We start from the raw sequence: 17,093 nt of genomic DNA on the forward strand, positions 1-17,093 counted from the left end.
AACAAGCAGGTTCAGGAACCAACACAGCTCTGGGAAAATGCTTTGAGGTTGGATGTTGTCTACTGGTTCCCAAGATTGCCTGTCCATACTGTAGCCTTCCTAGTCCACCAGGAACTAGGGCCCTCCCCCAACTCATCTAGAGTTGAAGATTCAGTGGACCAATACTCTTGTCTGCAGACTGTTATGGGTGGCAGTGGCGGGTTGGAGTGGTTTGGATATGGGTTCTCAGTGTAAGGCTTTAAAAATGATATGTGAAAGAAGGGGTATATCTTCAAGGACTTGTAATCTGTTACCTGAAGGCCACTAGGTTTACCCAATCTATAAACTTGAAGAGGCCTAGATATTGGTAGTCTAGTTTGGTGGATGGGTGGCTCGATTTAAGTTCTGGGCAGAGATCTGCACCTTGTCCCCTATGGCCAGATTGGGGGCAGCCTGATGGTCTTCTTCCGTGAGGTGTTTATAGGATTCTTTGGCAGACTGCAAGTATTTCTTGAGTTCTTATGCACCCAGTGTAAGTGGGAGGCTAAATCTGCAGCATCCGGTACTAGGGAACTCATGGGTAAGTCTGGATTGAAACGGGGGTGAAAGCCATAGTTAGCAAAGAATGGGATATGGGTCAAGGTGTGGATTACATTGTTATATGCAAATTCAGCAGAGCTCAGCAGCGGGAGCCAGTCATCCCGGTGGTAACTCAGAAAGCAGTAAAGATACTTCTCCATGATTTGTTTGACCCTCTCTGTTTGCATGTTAGTCTGTGGGTATTAGGTGGCTGAGGCGAGGGACTCGATGGCAAGTAGTCTGAGAAATTCCCACCAGAATTGGGTTCTTGATCCAAAATACCTGTCGATAACCCGGGGTAGTGGAAAACATTTTCCACGCAGAGCTGAGCTGTCTCCCTCGTCCCCACTCAGCTCTAGGGAAACAGGATTGTCAGCAAAACAGAGAGTCAAAGCGTACTGTGCCTGACCACCAGCAGATGTATGAATCATGGGTCATGAGCCAGGGATGCCAAGGACAACTAATGAATGCAGTAGGAACAGTTCAGCATGGAATGAAGTACTCCTCTTTGTTAGGAGGTTGATGGCCACCAGGATTACCAGCTGTCCCTGGGAGCATGGCAGTTCTACAATGAAGTCCATAGAAGACCAAGGCTGTGGAAGTGTGGGCAGAGGCTGGAGGAGACTTAGGGGTTTTGATCATGGGTTCTTGGTACAGACGAAAAGGCTGCAGGACCTTATATAATCTTTGATGTAAGCTCGTAGGCCTGGCCATCAGAAGCTCCTCGAGACCAGATTCCAGGACTTGAATTGGACAAAATAGCCTGCAAGAGGCGAATTGTGCCATAATTTCAGTACCTGAAGGCTAGGTTGTTCCTCCAGAACATAAATACAACCTGTACAATAGAGAAGGCTGTTCTCTAATCTGAAATCAAGAGTCAGGTTGGATAAACACATGTCATGTCAGGGTCACTGGGGAGCAAGTCAGGGTCACTGGGGAGCAGGGCGTGGCTGGAGGATGTCAGACTGTTGTTGATTGTCCCATTGACAAAGTTGGATACCTTGAGCATGGTGGCAGAGTTCTCTTCACCAGATTTGAGAGATTCATTTTTGTGGGATAGGGCATCCGCTTTCCCGTTTCTCATCCCTAGGTGATAAATTACCAAGCTAGTGCAGAAGAGGGACCAGCAGATCTAGCATTGGTTAAGGTGTCTAGCAGTTTGTAGGTATTCCAGGTTCTTGTGATCCGTCAGAACTTGGACCAGGAATCAGGCTCCTTCGAGGAGGTGGTGCTACTCCTCGAAAGCCAGCTTGATAATTGTTCTTTGTCACAAATAACGTAATTTTTTTCCACTGGGGTTATCTTCCAAGAATAAAAGAATGGAATTGGTTGTTGGAGCCCACATATTGAGACAGTACTGCACCTATGGCAAAATTCAAGGCATTGGCTTCTATCTTAAATGGTTTAGTGGGTGAAGCAGGATGGATGCTGAAGTGAATGCCTCTTCAGTCAATCAAAATCTGAGTGAGGAGCATGGAACAAACAAACGTGGCCCCCTTTTACAAGAGTGGCTTTATGGGTGCAGCCAGGCTAGAGAATCCTTTAATAAAACACCTGTAGAAACTGCCGAACCCTAGGAATTGCTGCACCCTGTGTATGTCTTGGGTATGGCCCAGTCAGATACTGCTTCTACCTTACATGGGTCCATGGTGAGTGCTTCAGGCAAGATGATATAGCCCAAGAATTCCACTCTGTCCCTACCAAACTTGCATTTCTCAAGATTTGCATAGAGGTGGTTTTGGCAGAGTCTCTCCAAGACTGTGCATATGATGATTGTGGAGGGCCTGACTTTCTGAGAAAATAAGGATGTCGTCGAGGTAACTGATGACAAATTGGTCCAGCATGCCCCTAAGGATGTCATTTATAAAATGCTGGATTTATGAAATTGCTGGGGTATTGCACAACCCAAACAGCATGAGCAAATGTTCAAAGAGGCTGTACCTGGTCCAGAAGGTGGTCTTCTGTTCATCTCCTTTCTGGATCCGCATCAGGTTATAAGCTCTGCGAATGTTCAACTTTGTGAAGACTTTGTCAAAGCAAAGTCTTTCGAACAGCTCATTAATAAGTGATAAGGAGAACCAATATTGGATTGTAATCTTGTTCAGAGCTCGGTAGTCCAAACAAGGCCAGAGGGAGCCAGCTCTGCCACAAAGAAGATCCAGGCTCCTGATAGAAATGGCAAATGAACCCCTTCTGCAGGTTTTCTTCAAGGTAACTCTGGGTTCAGAGAGAGTAAATGCGCCTGAAGGGAACCTCTACCCCTGGCTGGAGGTTCATGGAGCAGTTGTAGCTGTGATGTGGCGGTAGAGTGTTGGCTTTCTTTTTGTTGAACACATCAGCATAGTGTTGGTATTTAACAGGAGCTGTTGGAGGAGTTCAGTGAGTTGCCAGGGTTGCTTTTGAACCCTTTCTTTGTGTCTCTGAGTTCTTTGGAGGACTGAGTAAACCTTGAAGGGTTACTGGTCCCCACTCGGCTCTAGGGAAACAGGATTGTCAGCAAAACGGAGAGTCAAAGCATACTGTGCCTGACCACCAGCATATGCATGAATCATGGGTGATGAGCCAGGGATGCCAAGGACAGCTAATGAATGCAGTGCATGAATTGGCCCAAAATGGAGGATTTCTTGGTGGCCTCAAAGGCAAGTTTCCTCCACTCCCACCACTAAGCTAAACTGCCCCATCCCGGTCAGCTGACAGATTGCGAACCCTTAATATTGGGGCCAGGGGCTCTTGGTGCTAACATGGATGCTACTAAAATGCCAGCAGAACTGGTGGACTTCATCTAGAACCTGGAGGTGCAAATAACTGCCCTGCAACCACAGAACTTGCCTCTGCAAGTGCAGGTTGCTCTGCTGGCTCCTCCTACTCTGCCCCTCACAGAGCTGAGGAGTCTGCTGCCCAACAGGTTGGTTAGAGATCAGGACAAGTTTTGGGGGGGAGGATTTCCTGAACCAAAGTGAGCTCCTGTTCCTTCTACACCACATATCATTCCCCATAGTCCAGGCCTGTTTGGGGCTCATCTTAAGTTTGTTGACTGGAGAGGCCTGGGCCTGGGCTTCTCCACTCCTGGAACAGTCCAGCCCCCTCTTGCAATGATTAGAGGAATTCATCTTCGGTGATGCCAACTGTATGCGGACCCCCAAGGCAATCCTTCAGGCCTTACATCAGGGAGGCCAGCCCATAGCCAAGTACGCTGCTGAATTTCATCGTTTGGCTTCTGATACCAGGTGGAATGAGGCATCACAGTGCTGCCATTTCCTCTTGGGGTTAAATGAGGAGATAAAGGATGAGCTTCCGTGGGTGGAACCTCCATCCAGTTTGGACAATCTGATTGGATTGTGTATCAGAACGGATGATCACCTCATGGAGAGGTGTTGTGAGCATACATCAATTTTTTTCCAGAAGCCACCATTCTCTGTGCCCCTGACATCCCAGACACACAGGTCTTGACTGGCATCAGAGCTCATGCTAGCTCACCAGGCTCGCCCGCACCTCTCCGACTTGGGGAAGAACCAACATCAGGCTTTAGGCTTGTGCTTATATTGTGAGGACCCCAACCATCTTGCCTTGATGTGTCCAGCAAAGTCTCGGGTGGAGCTGGGGCTAGGAAATGCCAGGTCCCCAGCCCTTAGGAGGGGGTCTGAGCCAGCCTGGTCGTCTTTCCCCTCCGGCAGTTCCCAGGATCCATGGGCCACAGCCAATGCAGTAAGATTCCCAAGTCAATTTCCGACACAACTCTGAATACCTCTATTAATTTGACTATTGGTAAGCTCGAAGATCCCTCTAGAGGCCCTGGTTGACTACGGGGCCTCAGGTAACTTTATGGACTCAAGCCATGCTGTTCCCACCATACACATTCGGTCCATCCAGATCTGGTTGAGACTATTGATGGGTCTCTTCTCCTCGGGACCTGTAACGCAGGGTGGGACTGCAGGCATAGCTGAAATAGGAGTCAACACTGATTTAGGAACCACAAAATTTGTCACCGTTGCCGCTGAACTTGTCAGGCAGGGGGAGCTTGGGCTCATGGGAATCAGGGGCTAGAGCTGAAGGCAGCGCGGCTTGAGCTTGCAGGTCTGTAGGGCTCCCACTATCTCCAACAAAGATATTTGCCTTTCTTGGATCCATGCTCACCGTATGAGCTGTAGTTCCCTTATTTTTTGTGTTTTTATGGCTGCTCAGATTGTCAGAGATCAGGACAGGGGAAGTCATGCCTACTGGTGGGAGCAGGAGTCAGTAGCCAGGAATTGGAGCCCGAGGTCAGAGCTGGAGTCAGAAGTCTGGAGTCAGAGCTGGGGGTGAGAGCTGGAGTTAGGTGCCAGAGCTCAGAGTCAGAGCCGGAGCCAGAAGTCCAGAATAGGAGCTGAAAGGGTCAAAGCCAGGTTACCTGGAGTGAGGCAAGGTGGGAGGCAAAGCTGTGGCCAAGGCAGGAGGCAGGCTGGGTCTGAGGCAGGCGTGGGGTTGGAACAAGACTGGAACAAACAGGTGCAGGAACCAACGCAGCTATAGGCAAATGCTTTGAGCAGTCACCACACTGCCATGGCTGCTGGGCTTAAGAGCTGGTCTGCTGACTCTTCCCACCAGTCAGCGACTGTAGCCAATGAGACAGCCTACTACAGGCCAGCTGCACTCGTTAGGTTGCCTGGAGACTGGCTCTGCTGCCCCTTCCAGCACTGCACTGGGCCTCAGTGGGTGGGTTGGGCAATTCTAGGCAGAGTGACCCCACTGGCCGCATATAGGGCACTGCATTTTCCCACCCGTCCCAGGGCTTTTCAGGTGGTTTCCCTGCTCCTGGCTGTGGGTCTTGGCTTGGGCTTGATCCCTGTCCTCTGATCCCATTCCATCTCTGTTAGGTTTTCTGTCAAACCCAGGTCGATTTTCTGCATACCGATCTGCCCATTTCCCAGCTGTGGCTACATCTCTGGGATTTCTGTCTCTCAGCCAGGTTTTTAGGTCAGGGTAGCAGAGTTATAGAATTGTTCTAAACCCACTAATTCTCAGGGCTCATCGACCGTGGTAACCCGCTCCCAACCAATTCCCCATTTTCTTACATAATCCCTAATTTGGATTGAAACCTCAACGTAGGTCGTGTCCCCTGTTTTTCTGAACTCTCTAAACCTTCTCCTGTACACTTCACGGGTCAGTTTAAAGTTTTGCAACAAAACTTGTTTACATCACTTATAATCTTTATAGTCCTCCCTGTCCATAGAGAGAAAATGTCCAAAGCCTTTGTCCCTGACTGTCTGTCATGGAGCCAGATACCATACCAGGTCCTCCTGCCCCACCTTCTTCAATTCACACCCCATTTCAAAAGCATTGAGAAACACTCCCATGTCACCACCTTCCCTCAAGCGAGAAAGTAAATTGGAATCTATGCCACCCACCAGGACAGGTACATGGGGTCTGGCTTCACCAGCTGGACTAGGATTCTGCTGGTGCCGTCTCCATCTCGAGCTGATAATGCCACTCCTTGTCCTTCTCCCTCTCCTTGTGTTGGCACTGCTTCTCCTCGTGCTGGCCTTGATCCTCCTTCTCTTTCTCCTCATGCTGATGCTGTTTTCCCCGGTTTGTTTGCTCTTGCTCCCAGTTTGCTCATTCTTGCTCTGGGTCTGCTTGCTGCTGTACTTCTAGATGTAGCCAGTTCCTGTCCAGCTGTATCCTTGAGTGGTCCACCTGTGGACCAGTTGCATTCAGGCTGGATGAAACATGGCTGCTGCTTCTGTCATCCTCTTCCCTGCTTCCCTCCAGGGTGTTGGTGTGATGCTTCACGGAGGAAGCCATCATCATGAAGCACCTTGCTACCACCTGCCCTTTGTATGAGGAAGCTTTATCTATGCCTGCTGGGGTCAGCTCCCCAACTCCACTGGCCATGGCCAACACATGCACTCCCCTCGCAGGCCCTGCTGTTGTTACTCCGCAGGTTAGCAATTGGCACACCCAAACCCTCGAGTCCTCCAAGCGTCTCTGTGGCGCATCCAGCCCCTCATCCAGGGGACACTTGCAGTATTCACAGATTCACTGCTTCCAAAGAAACAGCTCAGCACCCGCATGCTGAGGCCCCACTTGGGGAGCATAGATGCTGCTGTGATACAAACCATCACCTTCATCTCCATTTGGGACTGTGTCTGGGGTACAACCGAATTTCCAATTTTCTGCAGAATTCAGGATGCAGAAGCCAGAGGTCTTGTCCTCTAGTTCTTGGTCCTAGATACTGCAGAGTGCATGGTGCCTTTCCTCTCTACTGTGATTATATGCATTATTTAGACACGTTTTTCTTGCAAGGATTTTAGGGTTATACAGTGCATTGGTTGCATGGCTGGTCCTTGTGTTAACATGGGGAGTCAGAGGAGAGAACTCAGTCTGCTTGGTCCTTTTTCCTTTTGCCAGGTGCATTGCAACAACATGTTTTCTAAGGGGGTGAAGATCTTCCAGAAGGTGGAATGCCTCTTCAAACCACGGCTGATTGCAGAGTGGGAGTCTGAACCTGTTGGCGTTTCCACCATCTTGGATGACAAAAACCCCAGTGCGAGGTTTGTGACCATCCCCCTGAATCAGCGGGTGGGCAAAGCCATCCTTTGCCATTTCTACTTTGCTGACACCTGGATGATGATCAGTGAGATTTCCTTCCAGTCTGGTAAGTCTCCTTCCAGGGGCTGTAGGAGATTGTGCGGAGCAGGAGGCAGACATGGGGAGCCTGAACAGGGATTGAGGCTGGCAGAGGCAGGGTTGATGGAAGATTCACAGGGATCAAGAACTGAGGAACAGGACCATCAGTGAGAGGAAGGGGGCAGTGAGGGAGAGGAGCAGGGGCAGTTGGGGAGCAAGTGTGGAGCAGTCAGGGAGCAGGGTGACCAACCCTGTGGCTCTTGGCACAGCCCTGGGTGTGAATGCAGGGCCCTTGCTTGGGGATCACAGAGACTGCTGGCAGCAGCAGGGAGTATGCAACGGACTGACACCTGCTCTTACCTTCCACAGACATGGAGAATGTAAATCCTATTCTGGTTACTCTAGCCACAAGCACAGCAGAGCTGCTGGATGCACAGTACAACGCTACTGAGGCGTCATGGGGTAAGGACTTGACCACAGTCCCTCCTCTACTACACAGACGCCAGACTGTACTGACGGATGGAAGGCACCTCTCTGTCACAAGAGGGGCCCTTCCCTCCCTGCAAAGTGCTTCCTGTAGGACTGTATATGCCCCAGCACCGCCCCTCCACATCCAGCACTAAGTGCTTTATGCTACGCTCACTAATCCAGGGATGTCTCTGCCCCACCACAGTGCCAGGCCTAGGATAGGGCAGGCCACCGGGGGCAGGAGACCCAAGCGCACATGTGCAGCCAATGAAATCTCAAAACCTTCCCCCGGAAATTGAGTCCAGGTTCATTTTTCACCCTAGTATGAGTTACAGTAGCCCAGAGCCACCATTTCCAAAGGCAAGAACAGTATGTGTCTCCCGAAGCCACTAGCACCAAGTTATTTGTGAAGTTCCAGGAAAAGAGAATTTCTGATTAAACCAGTATGAAAACAGATTCACTTTGTCCAGGAAGTTGCCCCAGTTCTTCTCTGCACCAGACTGTTAGCCTGTGAATGCAATCCCTACATCAGGTGACTCCAGTTTCTTTTCATTTTCTTCCTCTGTACAGAAACCACTTCTTTTATAACCAGCACCTGGATAGGGGAGAAAGCAGATGACTCCAGTACCTCCATCCTGGTTGGCTGCCTTGTGGCTATTATCCTTCTGCTCCTGATCATTATAATCATCATTCTGTGGAAGCAGTATGTCCAGAAGAGACTGGAGAAGGTAACGTGACGGTGCTGCTGTACATGGGAGTCTGGAGCTGTGCTGGCCCTGCCGAGCTCTAGGATATATTAAGAAGTGTTGGGGAGTCCCTGTGATGTCCCCAGTGGACAGGATGCCATGGTGTCATGGAGCTCCCACTCCCTGCTCCCCACCATCACATCCTAGGCTCCTCAGCATGGAGCAGGCCCCAATCAGGATGCTGCTGTGGTATGGAGTGACTGCCGCCCTTGCAGCCAGCTCACTGCCTGACTGCTCCCAATAGCTCAGCAGCTTGTTCTCTCTTCCGAAGGCCCCACGGCGAATCCTGGAGGAGGACGCCATGGTTCGTCTCTCCTTCTACAGCTACACCATCGTCAGCAACCAGAACCAGATCCACCAGTCTAATCCCACCTACGAACGGGTCTTCCCACTGGACCTGGAATATCATCAGCCTGCCACACTGCTCCAGAAGCTACCAGAACTCTCCCAGAGCGCTGAGGATTCAGGTAAAAGTGTCCAGTGTATGGGAGTCAGCCGTGTCTGGAGGGATTATTCATTTGTTTGATTTCCTTCAACTTTTAAAAATGTGCCTTGATTTCATGCAGTGCCCTGGCAGTCTGTTCTGAGCACTGCACCACAGTCGCCTGCCAGAGCCAGGGACAGAACCCAGGAGTCTTGATATTCAGCAGTGCACTGCTCCATAGCAATTAGCTCGCAAGTCACTGGCAACGTGTATGTTATATCCCCCTCTGGTGGCTGTTCTCCACTGGAGGAGAATTTCCCATTACTTAATATTTCATAGCATTTAAAGCCGAAAGGGATCATCTAGTCTGGCCTCCTGTATATCGCAGGCCATTACATTTCACACAATACCCCAGTGATTTCAGTTAAATTAAAGCATTTCAGTCCTCAGGAGGCTGCACTGTTGTGTGTCACTGGCAGAGAACAAGACAGAATGAGGTGCCACCAGTGCCTGAGGCCCCGGCAATGGCAGGGGATTGAACAGATTGGGCAAATCCAAATGATCCCTGCAGATAACCCATGCCCCCTGCTGCAAGGAAGGTGAACAGCTGCTAGCTTTAGCTCACACCTTAGACAGAGGTCTGTGCTGTGGATCTAATGTACTCATTTGAGAGGTCAGTACAGCTCCATGTGAAAGAATTTCTGTTTTTCCAGGGGTTTTTTTGTAAGAAATTACTTAATATTAAAAATGCGTTAAAAGAATGTTAAGATTGCAAAGTGAAGCACTCAAAAGTTAGGAAATGCCAGAATTATGGTTGCCCGTGCAAACTTAATTTGATTCCCTCCTGCATATGCATTATGATAGTCTTTAATTACAGATGACTGGAGGATAGCTAATGTGATGCCAGTTTTTTTTAAAGGCTCCAGAGGGGTTCTTGGCAATTACAGACCGGTAAGCCTAACATCAGTACCAGGCAAATTAGTTGAAACGATAGTAAAGAAATGTAATTATCAGACACATAGATGAACATGATTTGTTGGCAAAGAGTTAACATGGCTTTTGTATGGGGAAATCATGCCTCACCAATCTATTAGAATTCTTCGAGGGGTCAGTAAATATGTAGGCAAGGGTGATCCACTAGATATAGCTTATTTAGACTTTCAGAAAGCCTTTGATAGGGTCCCTCACCAAAGGCTCTTAAGCAAAGGAAGCTGTCCTGGGGTAAGAGGGAAGGTCCTCTCATGGATCAGTAACTGGTTAAAAGACAGGAAGCAAAAGGTAGGAATAAATGGTCAGTTTTCAGAATGGAGAGCGGTACATGGCGGTGTCCCCCAGGGGTCTGTACTGGCACCAGCACTATTCAACATATTCATAAATGATCTGGAAAATGCGGTGAACGGTGAGGTGGCAAAGTTTGCAGATGATACAAAATGACTCAAATAGTTAAGTTCAAATCAGACTGTGAAGAGTTACAAAGGGATCTCACAAAACTGGGTGACTGGGCAACAAATAGCAGATGAAATTTAATGTTGATAAATGCAAAGTAATGCACACTGGAAAACATAATCCCAACTATACATACAAAATGATGGGGTCCAACTTAGCTGTCACCACGCAAGAAAGAGATATTGAAGTAATTGTGGATAGTTTTCTGAAAACATCTGCTAAATATACAGTGGCAGTCAAAAAGGTTAACAAAATGTTAGGAACCATTAGGAAAGAGATAGATAATAAGACAGAAAAAATCATAATGCAGTTATATAAACCCACACCTTGAATACTGTGTGCAATTCTGGTTGACCCATCTCAAAAAAGATATATTAGAATTGGAAAAGGTACAGAGAAGGACAACCAAACATGATTAGGGGTACGGAACAGATTCCAGATGAGGAGAGATTAAAAAGACTGGGACTTTTCTGCTTGGAAAAGAGACGACGAAGGGGGGATATGATAGAGGTCTATAAAATCATGACTGGTGTGGAGAAGGTGAATAAGGACATGTTATTTACTCCTTCACATTAACACAAGTACGAGGGGTCGCCCAATGAAATTAATAGGCAGCAGGTTTAATAACAAACAAAAGGAAGTATTTCTTCACCCAATGCACCATCACCCTGTGGAACTCATTGCCAGAGGATGTTGTGATGGTCAAAACTATAACTGGGTTCAAAAAAGAGTTAGATAAGTTCATGGACGATAGGTCCATCAATGACTTTTAGCCAAGATGATCAGGGACACAGCCCCATGCCCTGGGTGACCCTAAGCCTCTGACTGCCAGATGCTGGGGGATTGGGTGGCAGGGGATGGGCCACTTGAAAATTGCTCTGTTCTGTTCATTTCCTCTGGGGCACCTGGCATTGGCCACTGTCAGAAGACAGAATACTGGGCTAGCTGGACCCTTGGTATGACACTATATGGCCGTTCTTATGTTCTTACGTGTTCACATACTACCTTTTCCAGAGGACCCCTGCCTCAGTCAGTGCACTGGAAGGATGATGAATGAGAAGGGGCTGTATAGCATAGGAGGCTGTTGTCCATATTATTCCTGCCTCCTTCACAGCAGAAGCTGGAAGGAATGTCGTGAAGAAAGTCAGGGGCTTCAAGCTATAGGTGTCTCAAGTTGGGCCTCCAGTCATTGAAGCACCCAAAAGGCGTGGACATCTTTGTAAAATTTGGCCTAAATCTCTCTGGGCCTCAGTCCCCATCTGTAAAGTGGGGTTACAGTCCCTTTCCTGTCTCTCAGGTGAGTTGCGAAGATCAAGTCATTAATGTCTGTGAGGTTCATATGCTACAGTGATGAGCATCACAGCAACTCCCAGGAGGACATGAATTCTTCCCTATTCAGTGTAGGGTGAGCAGTAAATAAGGCAAGAGGCAGTGGATTGAATATTCAGGGGGAAAGGAGGCTACCTCATACCCTGAACACCATCCGTCCTGTGCACTTAATGAGGCAGAAGCCACATGGTAAGAACAGTATGTGTTACTGTAACTCAAGGCTGTATGGCAAAGGTGTCCAACCTGGAGCCCAGGGGATCTTGTGGCCCTCAGGGCTCTTGGCTGTGGCCTCGAGGGTAACTGCGTTAAGATGAAGGTTTGTATTTGTATTTGATTACATGTTGCTCGGGGGGTGGGGGGGAGCAGCCCCCATTCCTGGAAGAGGAGGGGAGCAGGTAGTGAGAGAGCAGAGGGTTGGAGCCACATCACCTTCATGGTGCATGGGAAGGGAGGGGAGGGAGAATCTTTGACTCTTTCCAGCAGACAGTTCTGGCAGTGCAGCTGGATTGACATTGCTGGGTTCCTATTAGCAATGAGGGTGCCAGGAAGCCACAGTAGCCTTGTGCCTAGAACCCAGCGGGGTCACCCCAAGCCAGTTGGACGTGTTCCGTTCACTGAGAAGCAGCAAAGAGGATGCCAGGGGAACTGACAGGCGTGTGATGAGGCTGTGAAAGTTGTGAACATTATTAAAGGTGAGCCCAATGGACTGTTTGATGTGAAGAAATGAGCATTTGGCATCGGCAGCTTCTCCACAGTGATGTTCCCTGGCGTTCATGTGGGGATGTTCTCAATCATGTGCTGGAGCTCAGAGAAGAGGCAAAGATTTTCCTGGCTGACCACTTAATGACTAAGTGTTTGACTTTGCAACCTGAGCAGCATTCTTTTCACACAGCGGGGTTTGTATGAAACGTCATCGTAGAAGTAGAAAATTAGAAATAATTAGAAAAGGGACCTATGCAGGCTCTATGACCCCTGCCATAAATTACTGACCCAAATGAGATTGCCCACAGAACACCCGGCTGATTTCTCTCAGAGATACCCCTCTGCAGCAGCCCACGTAAACAGCCATGTCCCTCAGCGTGCCCACAAGGTCAATAGACCTGGGTTATTTCAGTCTAGGGGGAAGCCTTTTCCAGAGCTGAGAGCCCCTCACTGAGGATGCAGTGCTGCCAGCCCCCATCTCTTTTAAATGGAGGGGGAGCAGCTCGAGTGCCCCCATGGATCGCAGCTGTGACAGGCTGGCACGAGGGGAGGTGGTTCCTCAAGTAGGGGATTTGTAGATCAAAAGCAGTGGCTTAAATTCAATCCAGAAGCCAATAGGAAGCCAGTGCAGACCATGGAGCTCCTGCTGGGGACTTGTGCTCTTCCTGAGAAACACCATTTACTAGGCATTCTGCACCAGAGCAATTTCCTGTTCTGAGCTGACGTGCAGCCCCCTGTGGTATGCATCGCAGTGATCTGACCTTGAGATGGGGAAAGGTGGGGGAGCTCCAAGCTGCTTCCCCAGTACTGCCTTCCCAAAAGTCATTACCTAGGAACACTCAGATGCCCTGTATCACATACGGGGCTGTCTAGGTGAGAGTATGGTCTCTGGTTGTGGCATGAGTGGGTCGATAGCCATTTAACACAATCAGGACACTCCACAAACATTTGTTCAGGGGGACAGATGTTTGCAGTTTACCGGGGTGGATCCTAGTTACAACAGGAGCAAAATCTCCATGCAGGCCCAAGCAGCAGCACTGGGGCTGAGATGAGCCACCCACGGTTCCTATGCAGGATCAGGCCTGGCTGCAACCCGGCCACCGTGATTTGGAGAAGGCAGGTGTGCTTGACTAACCATGTCTTTGGTTTTCCCTCAGCGTGCAGTGGTGACTACGCTGAGCCCGACCTCACCAAGTCCACCCCACACCAGGGCTTCCAGAACAACGTGCCTCATTACGCGGAGACCGACATTGTCAGCCTGCAGGGCGTGACGGGCAATAACATGTACGCCGTGCCCGCCCTCACGGTCGATTCGCTCACCAAGAAGGACATCTCCGTGGGCGAGTTCCCCCGGCAGCAGCTGCGACTCAAGGAGAAGCTGGGAGAAGGGCAGTTCGGAGAGGTACAGGCATCTTTCCGCCCCCTCGGCAGCAGAATGGGGGCACATGCCCCAGTACAATGGCCCTGGCACAGCCTGCTTGCTCAGCTCCCTGCCTGCAGTGTCCATGCTGGACCACCTTCTGCAGCGTGGGTGCTGCAGCAGAGCTCACATACTTGCAGCTGGCTTTCTGGGGGGTCTGCACATTCCCTCCTGGCCCCTGCCCTGAGCCAGAGTGCCGGCAGTGGAGACAGACCACCAGCACTGAGAGACCCTGACCTCACTGCATTCTGCCTCCTCTGGTTTGAGTCAGGAACCTTGGCCAGCCTGGCCTTAGCTCCCAGGAGTTTGCTGACTTTCCCCACTAGCCGTGCTCTCCCATAGCTCCCCTTGCCCTGTCCACTGAAATCCTCTGCAGGCTCTCACTTCTCCTTCACTTTCCCTGCCTCCTTCCCATCTCATTCTCACACTGTCACCATCTCCGCAACCCTCCTGTCCTCCCCCTCCCCTGCTCCCGCCAGCTCTACCTTCTCCTGTTGCCACCCTTCCCAACCCCCCGCTTGCCACCACAAATCCAACACTCACCTCCACTGTCTCCCTCTTTCTGGCCACAGCTACCCCCGCCCTGGCACTGCCCTGAGCCGCAGCCTTTCTGTCTCTGGTGCCCCTCTTCACAGCCAGCACAGCTCTACCGTCACTGCCCCGCCAATCACACACTGTTACCACTCTCCCCTTCTCCTGGGCTCTTGGGAATACTTGTTCAGTGGTGAAAACTCACTGCCGGCCACAGTCTCTCTCTGCGTCGCCTGACTCTCACTGCCCTCCCACCTCTCCTCCTGCTGCCTGCCCCTGGGTCACCCTCCAGAGAGCATGGTGAGGCAGTAGCCTTCTTCTCTCCCGATCCTGCTGCTTCCAGCCCTCCTGCCTCCTCTTCCCACTCGTTCTCTTCCAGTCCACAGTACTCCGTCCGACTCTCTTCTCCCCCCAACCATGTTGCTGTGGACTGCCTGACTTCCCCCTCCACCTGTGGCTCTTAGGGCTTTCTGTCTTCCTCTCACCACAATCCCGCTCCCTCATTCTCAGTGACTTCGGAATCCTGCCTGGTTCTCCATCTCATCCCCTCCTGACTCATTGGACCTGCTCTCCCTTTAACTAGACTGTCTTTGAGCAAGGTGATTTTGGCCTCCTGCTTCAGGAGCTGTCACCAGAGAATGCAACAGAGATCAGGCACCATTGTGCCCATTCTACTCTCTCTCTCTCTCTCTCCAGATACATAGCGAGAGACTTCCCTGCCATCCAACCTCACTGTCTGGTGCAAAGCGTGGGTGGGGGACTTGTGATGTGGGAGCTGGAACAAATACAAATAATAGAAATGCAACAGTAAAATATTAACACAACATTCACTTCTCAATACAATGATTTGCAATATAAAATCTTTCAGCAGTGACTCCAGGTACACTAACTTTTACATGCAGAGGTATGTTCTTTTCTCCTTCGCATGGTTAGAACACACAGGGTGCAGACCCAAAGCACACATCTCTTTCACTGTAGCGATCAGGGTAATTAGGAAAGGGGGACATGGAGGGGAAGCAAGCTGTCATTCTCTATATGGACCAGCCCATACAGGCTCACCCACCACTCATGCTGTCAGTGGGTTAAACAAACGGATATGAGACATCGGGGGAGCGCTGAACACTGGGATTCCTGGTTGGTCTCTCTGGATCTAGGAGCAGAACATGGTTCAGTGGCTACAGGCAGCATAGCCAACTGTTGATTTTCAATAACTTTTGGAACACTGGGATAGTTCCAGAAGATGGGTAGAAAGCTAACGTTGTGCCAATATTTAAAAAGAGTAAATGGGATGACCCAGGTAAATATAAGCCTGTCAGTGTGGCATTGATCTAGGCCAAGATAATGGAGTGGCTGATATAAGACTTGATTGATAAAGAATAAAGGTGGGTAATATAATTAATGCCAATCAACATGGGTTTATGGAAAATAGATCCTGTCAAACTAACTTGATTTTTTTATGAGCTTATCAGTTTGGTTGGTAAAGGTAATAGGGTTTATGCAATATACTTAGATTTCTGTTAAGGCATCTGACTTGGTACCATGCAACATTTTGATTAAAAAAGCTAGAATGATACAAAATTAACATGGCACACATGAGATAGATTAAAAACTGGCTAGCTGATAGGTCTCAAAATGTAACTGTAAATGGGATATCATCACTGAGCAGCTGTGTTTCAAGTGAGGTCCCACAGGAATCAGTTCTTTGCCCTGTGCTATTTAACATCTTTATCAATGACTTGGAAGAAAACATTAAATTGTCATGCATAAAGTTTGCAGACACCACAAAGATTGGGGGAGTGGTAAATGATGAAGATAGGTCACTGATTCAGAGTGATCTGGATCACTTGATAAGCTGGGAACAAGCAAATAATATGTGTTTTAGTATGCTAAATATATACATCGAGGAACAAAGAATGTAGGCCATACTTACATGATGGGGGACTCTCTTCTGGGAAGCAGGGACTGTGAAAAAGTCTTGGGGGTTGACATCATGGTGGATAATCAGCTGAATGTGAGCTCCCAGTACGACTTTGACCAAAAGGGCTACTGTGATTGATCCTTGAATGCATAAACAATGGAATCTGAGGTGGGAGTAGAGAGGTTATTGTACCTCTGTATTTGGCACTGGTGTGACCTAGTTTTGATGTCACAATACAAAAATCATAGAAGGGACCTCGAAAGGTCATTTAGTCCAGCACCCTGTGCTGAAGCAATGACTAAGTAAACTTAGACCATCCCTAAAACAAAGGTCTGTCTTACCTGTTCTTAAACTCCAATGGTGGGGATTCCATAACCTCCCTTCCAAGTGCTTAACTATTCTTGTAGTTTGAACGTTTTTCCTAATATCTAACCTGAATCTCCCTTGCTGCAGATTAAACCACTTACTTCCTGCCCTACCTTCAGTGGACATGGCAATTGATTGTTCTCCATCCTCTTTATAACAGTTCTAAACATTTTGAAGACTGTTATTGGGTTCCCCCCTCTGTCTTCTTTTCTCAAGACTAAACATGCCCAGTTTTTTAACCTTTCCTCATAGGTCAGGTTTTCTAAACCTTTGGACATTTTTCTCTCTCGCCTCTGGACTCTCTCCAATCTGTCCACATCTTTCGTAAAGTGTGGCGCCCAGAGCTGGACACAGTACTCTATTTGAGGCCTCACTAGTGCTGAGTAGAGTGGGACGATTATCTTTTGTGTCTTACATACGACACTCCTGTTAATGCATCTCAGAATGATATTAGCCTTTGCAATTGCGTCACATTCATAGAATCATAGAATATCAGGGTTGGAAGGGACCTCAGGAGGTCATCTAGTCCAACCCCCTGTTCAAAGCAGGACCAATCTCCAATTTTTGCCCCAGATCTCT

General features: G+C 49.0%; 1 protein-coding gene across 5 annotated transcripts in view; it reads left to right on the plus strand.

Annotated features, from left to right (window-relative positions):
• LOC140899145 (discoidin domain-containing receptor 2) overlaps window positions 1-17,093 on the plus strand; it is a 158,698-nt gene that overhangs the window by 112,449 nt on the left and 29,156 nt on the right. For all 5 annotated transcript variants that reach the window (XR_012155234.1, XR_012155235.1, XM_073314065.2 and 2 more), the window contains exons 8-12: window positions 6,946-7,192; window positions 7,534-7,626; window positions 8,203-8,360; window positions 8,650-8,845; window positions 13,437-13,681. Coding sequence is in view for 3 of the 5 variants with exons in the window: in XM_073314065.2 (XP_073170166.1) it covers window positions 6,946-7,192; window positions 7,534-7,626; window positions 8,203-8,360; window positions 8,650-8,845; window positions 13,437-13,681 (939 nt within the window). In the remaining 2 variants the exon portion in view is untranslated. The remainder of the gene's footprint in view (window positions 1-6,945; window positions 7,193-7,533; window positions 7,627-8,202; window positions 8,361-8,649; window positions 8,846-13,436; window positions 13,682-17,093) is intronic.

This window comes from Lepidochelys kempii, chromosome 16 (genome assembly GCF_965140285.1).
Source record: "Lepidochelys kempii isolate rLepKem1 chromosome 16, rLepKem1.hap1, whole genome shotgun sequence".
NCBI lineage: Eukaryota > Metazoa > Chordata > Testudines > Cheloniidae > Lepidochelys > Lepidochelys kempii.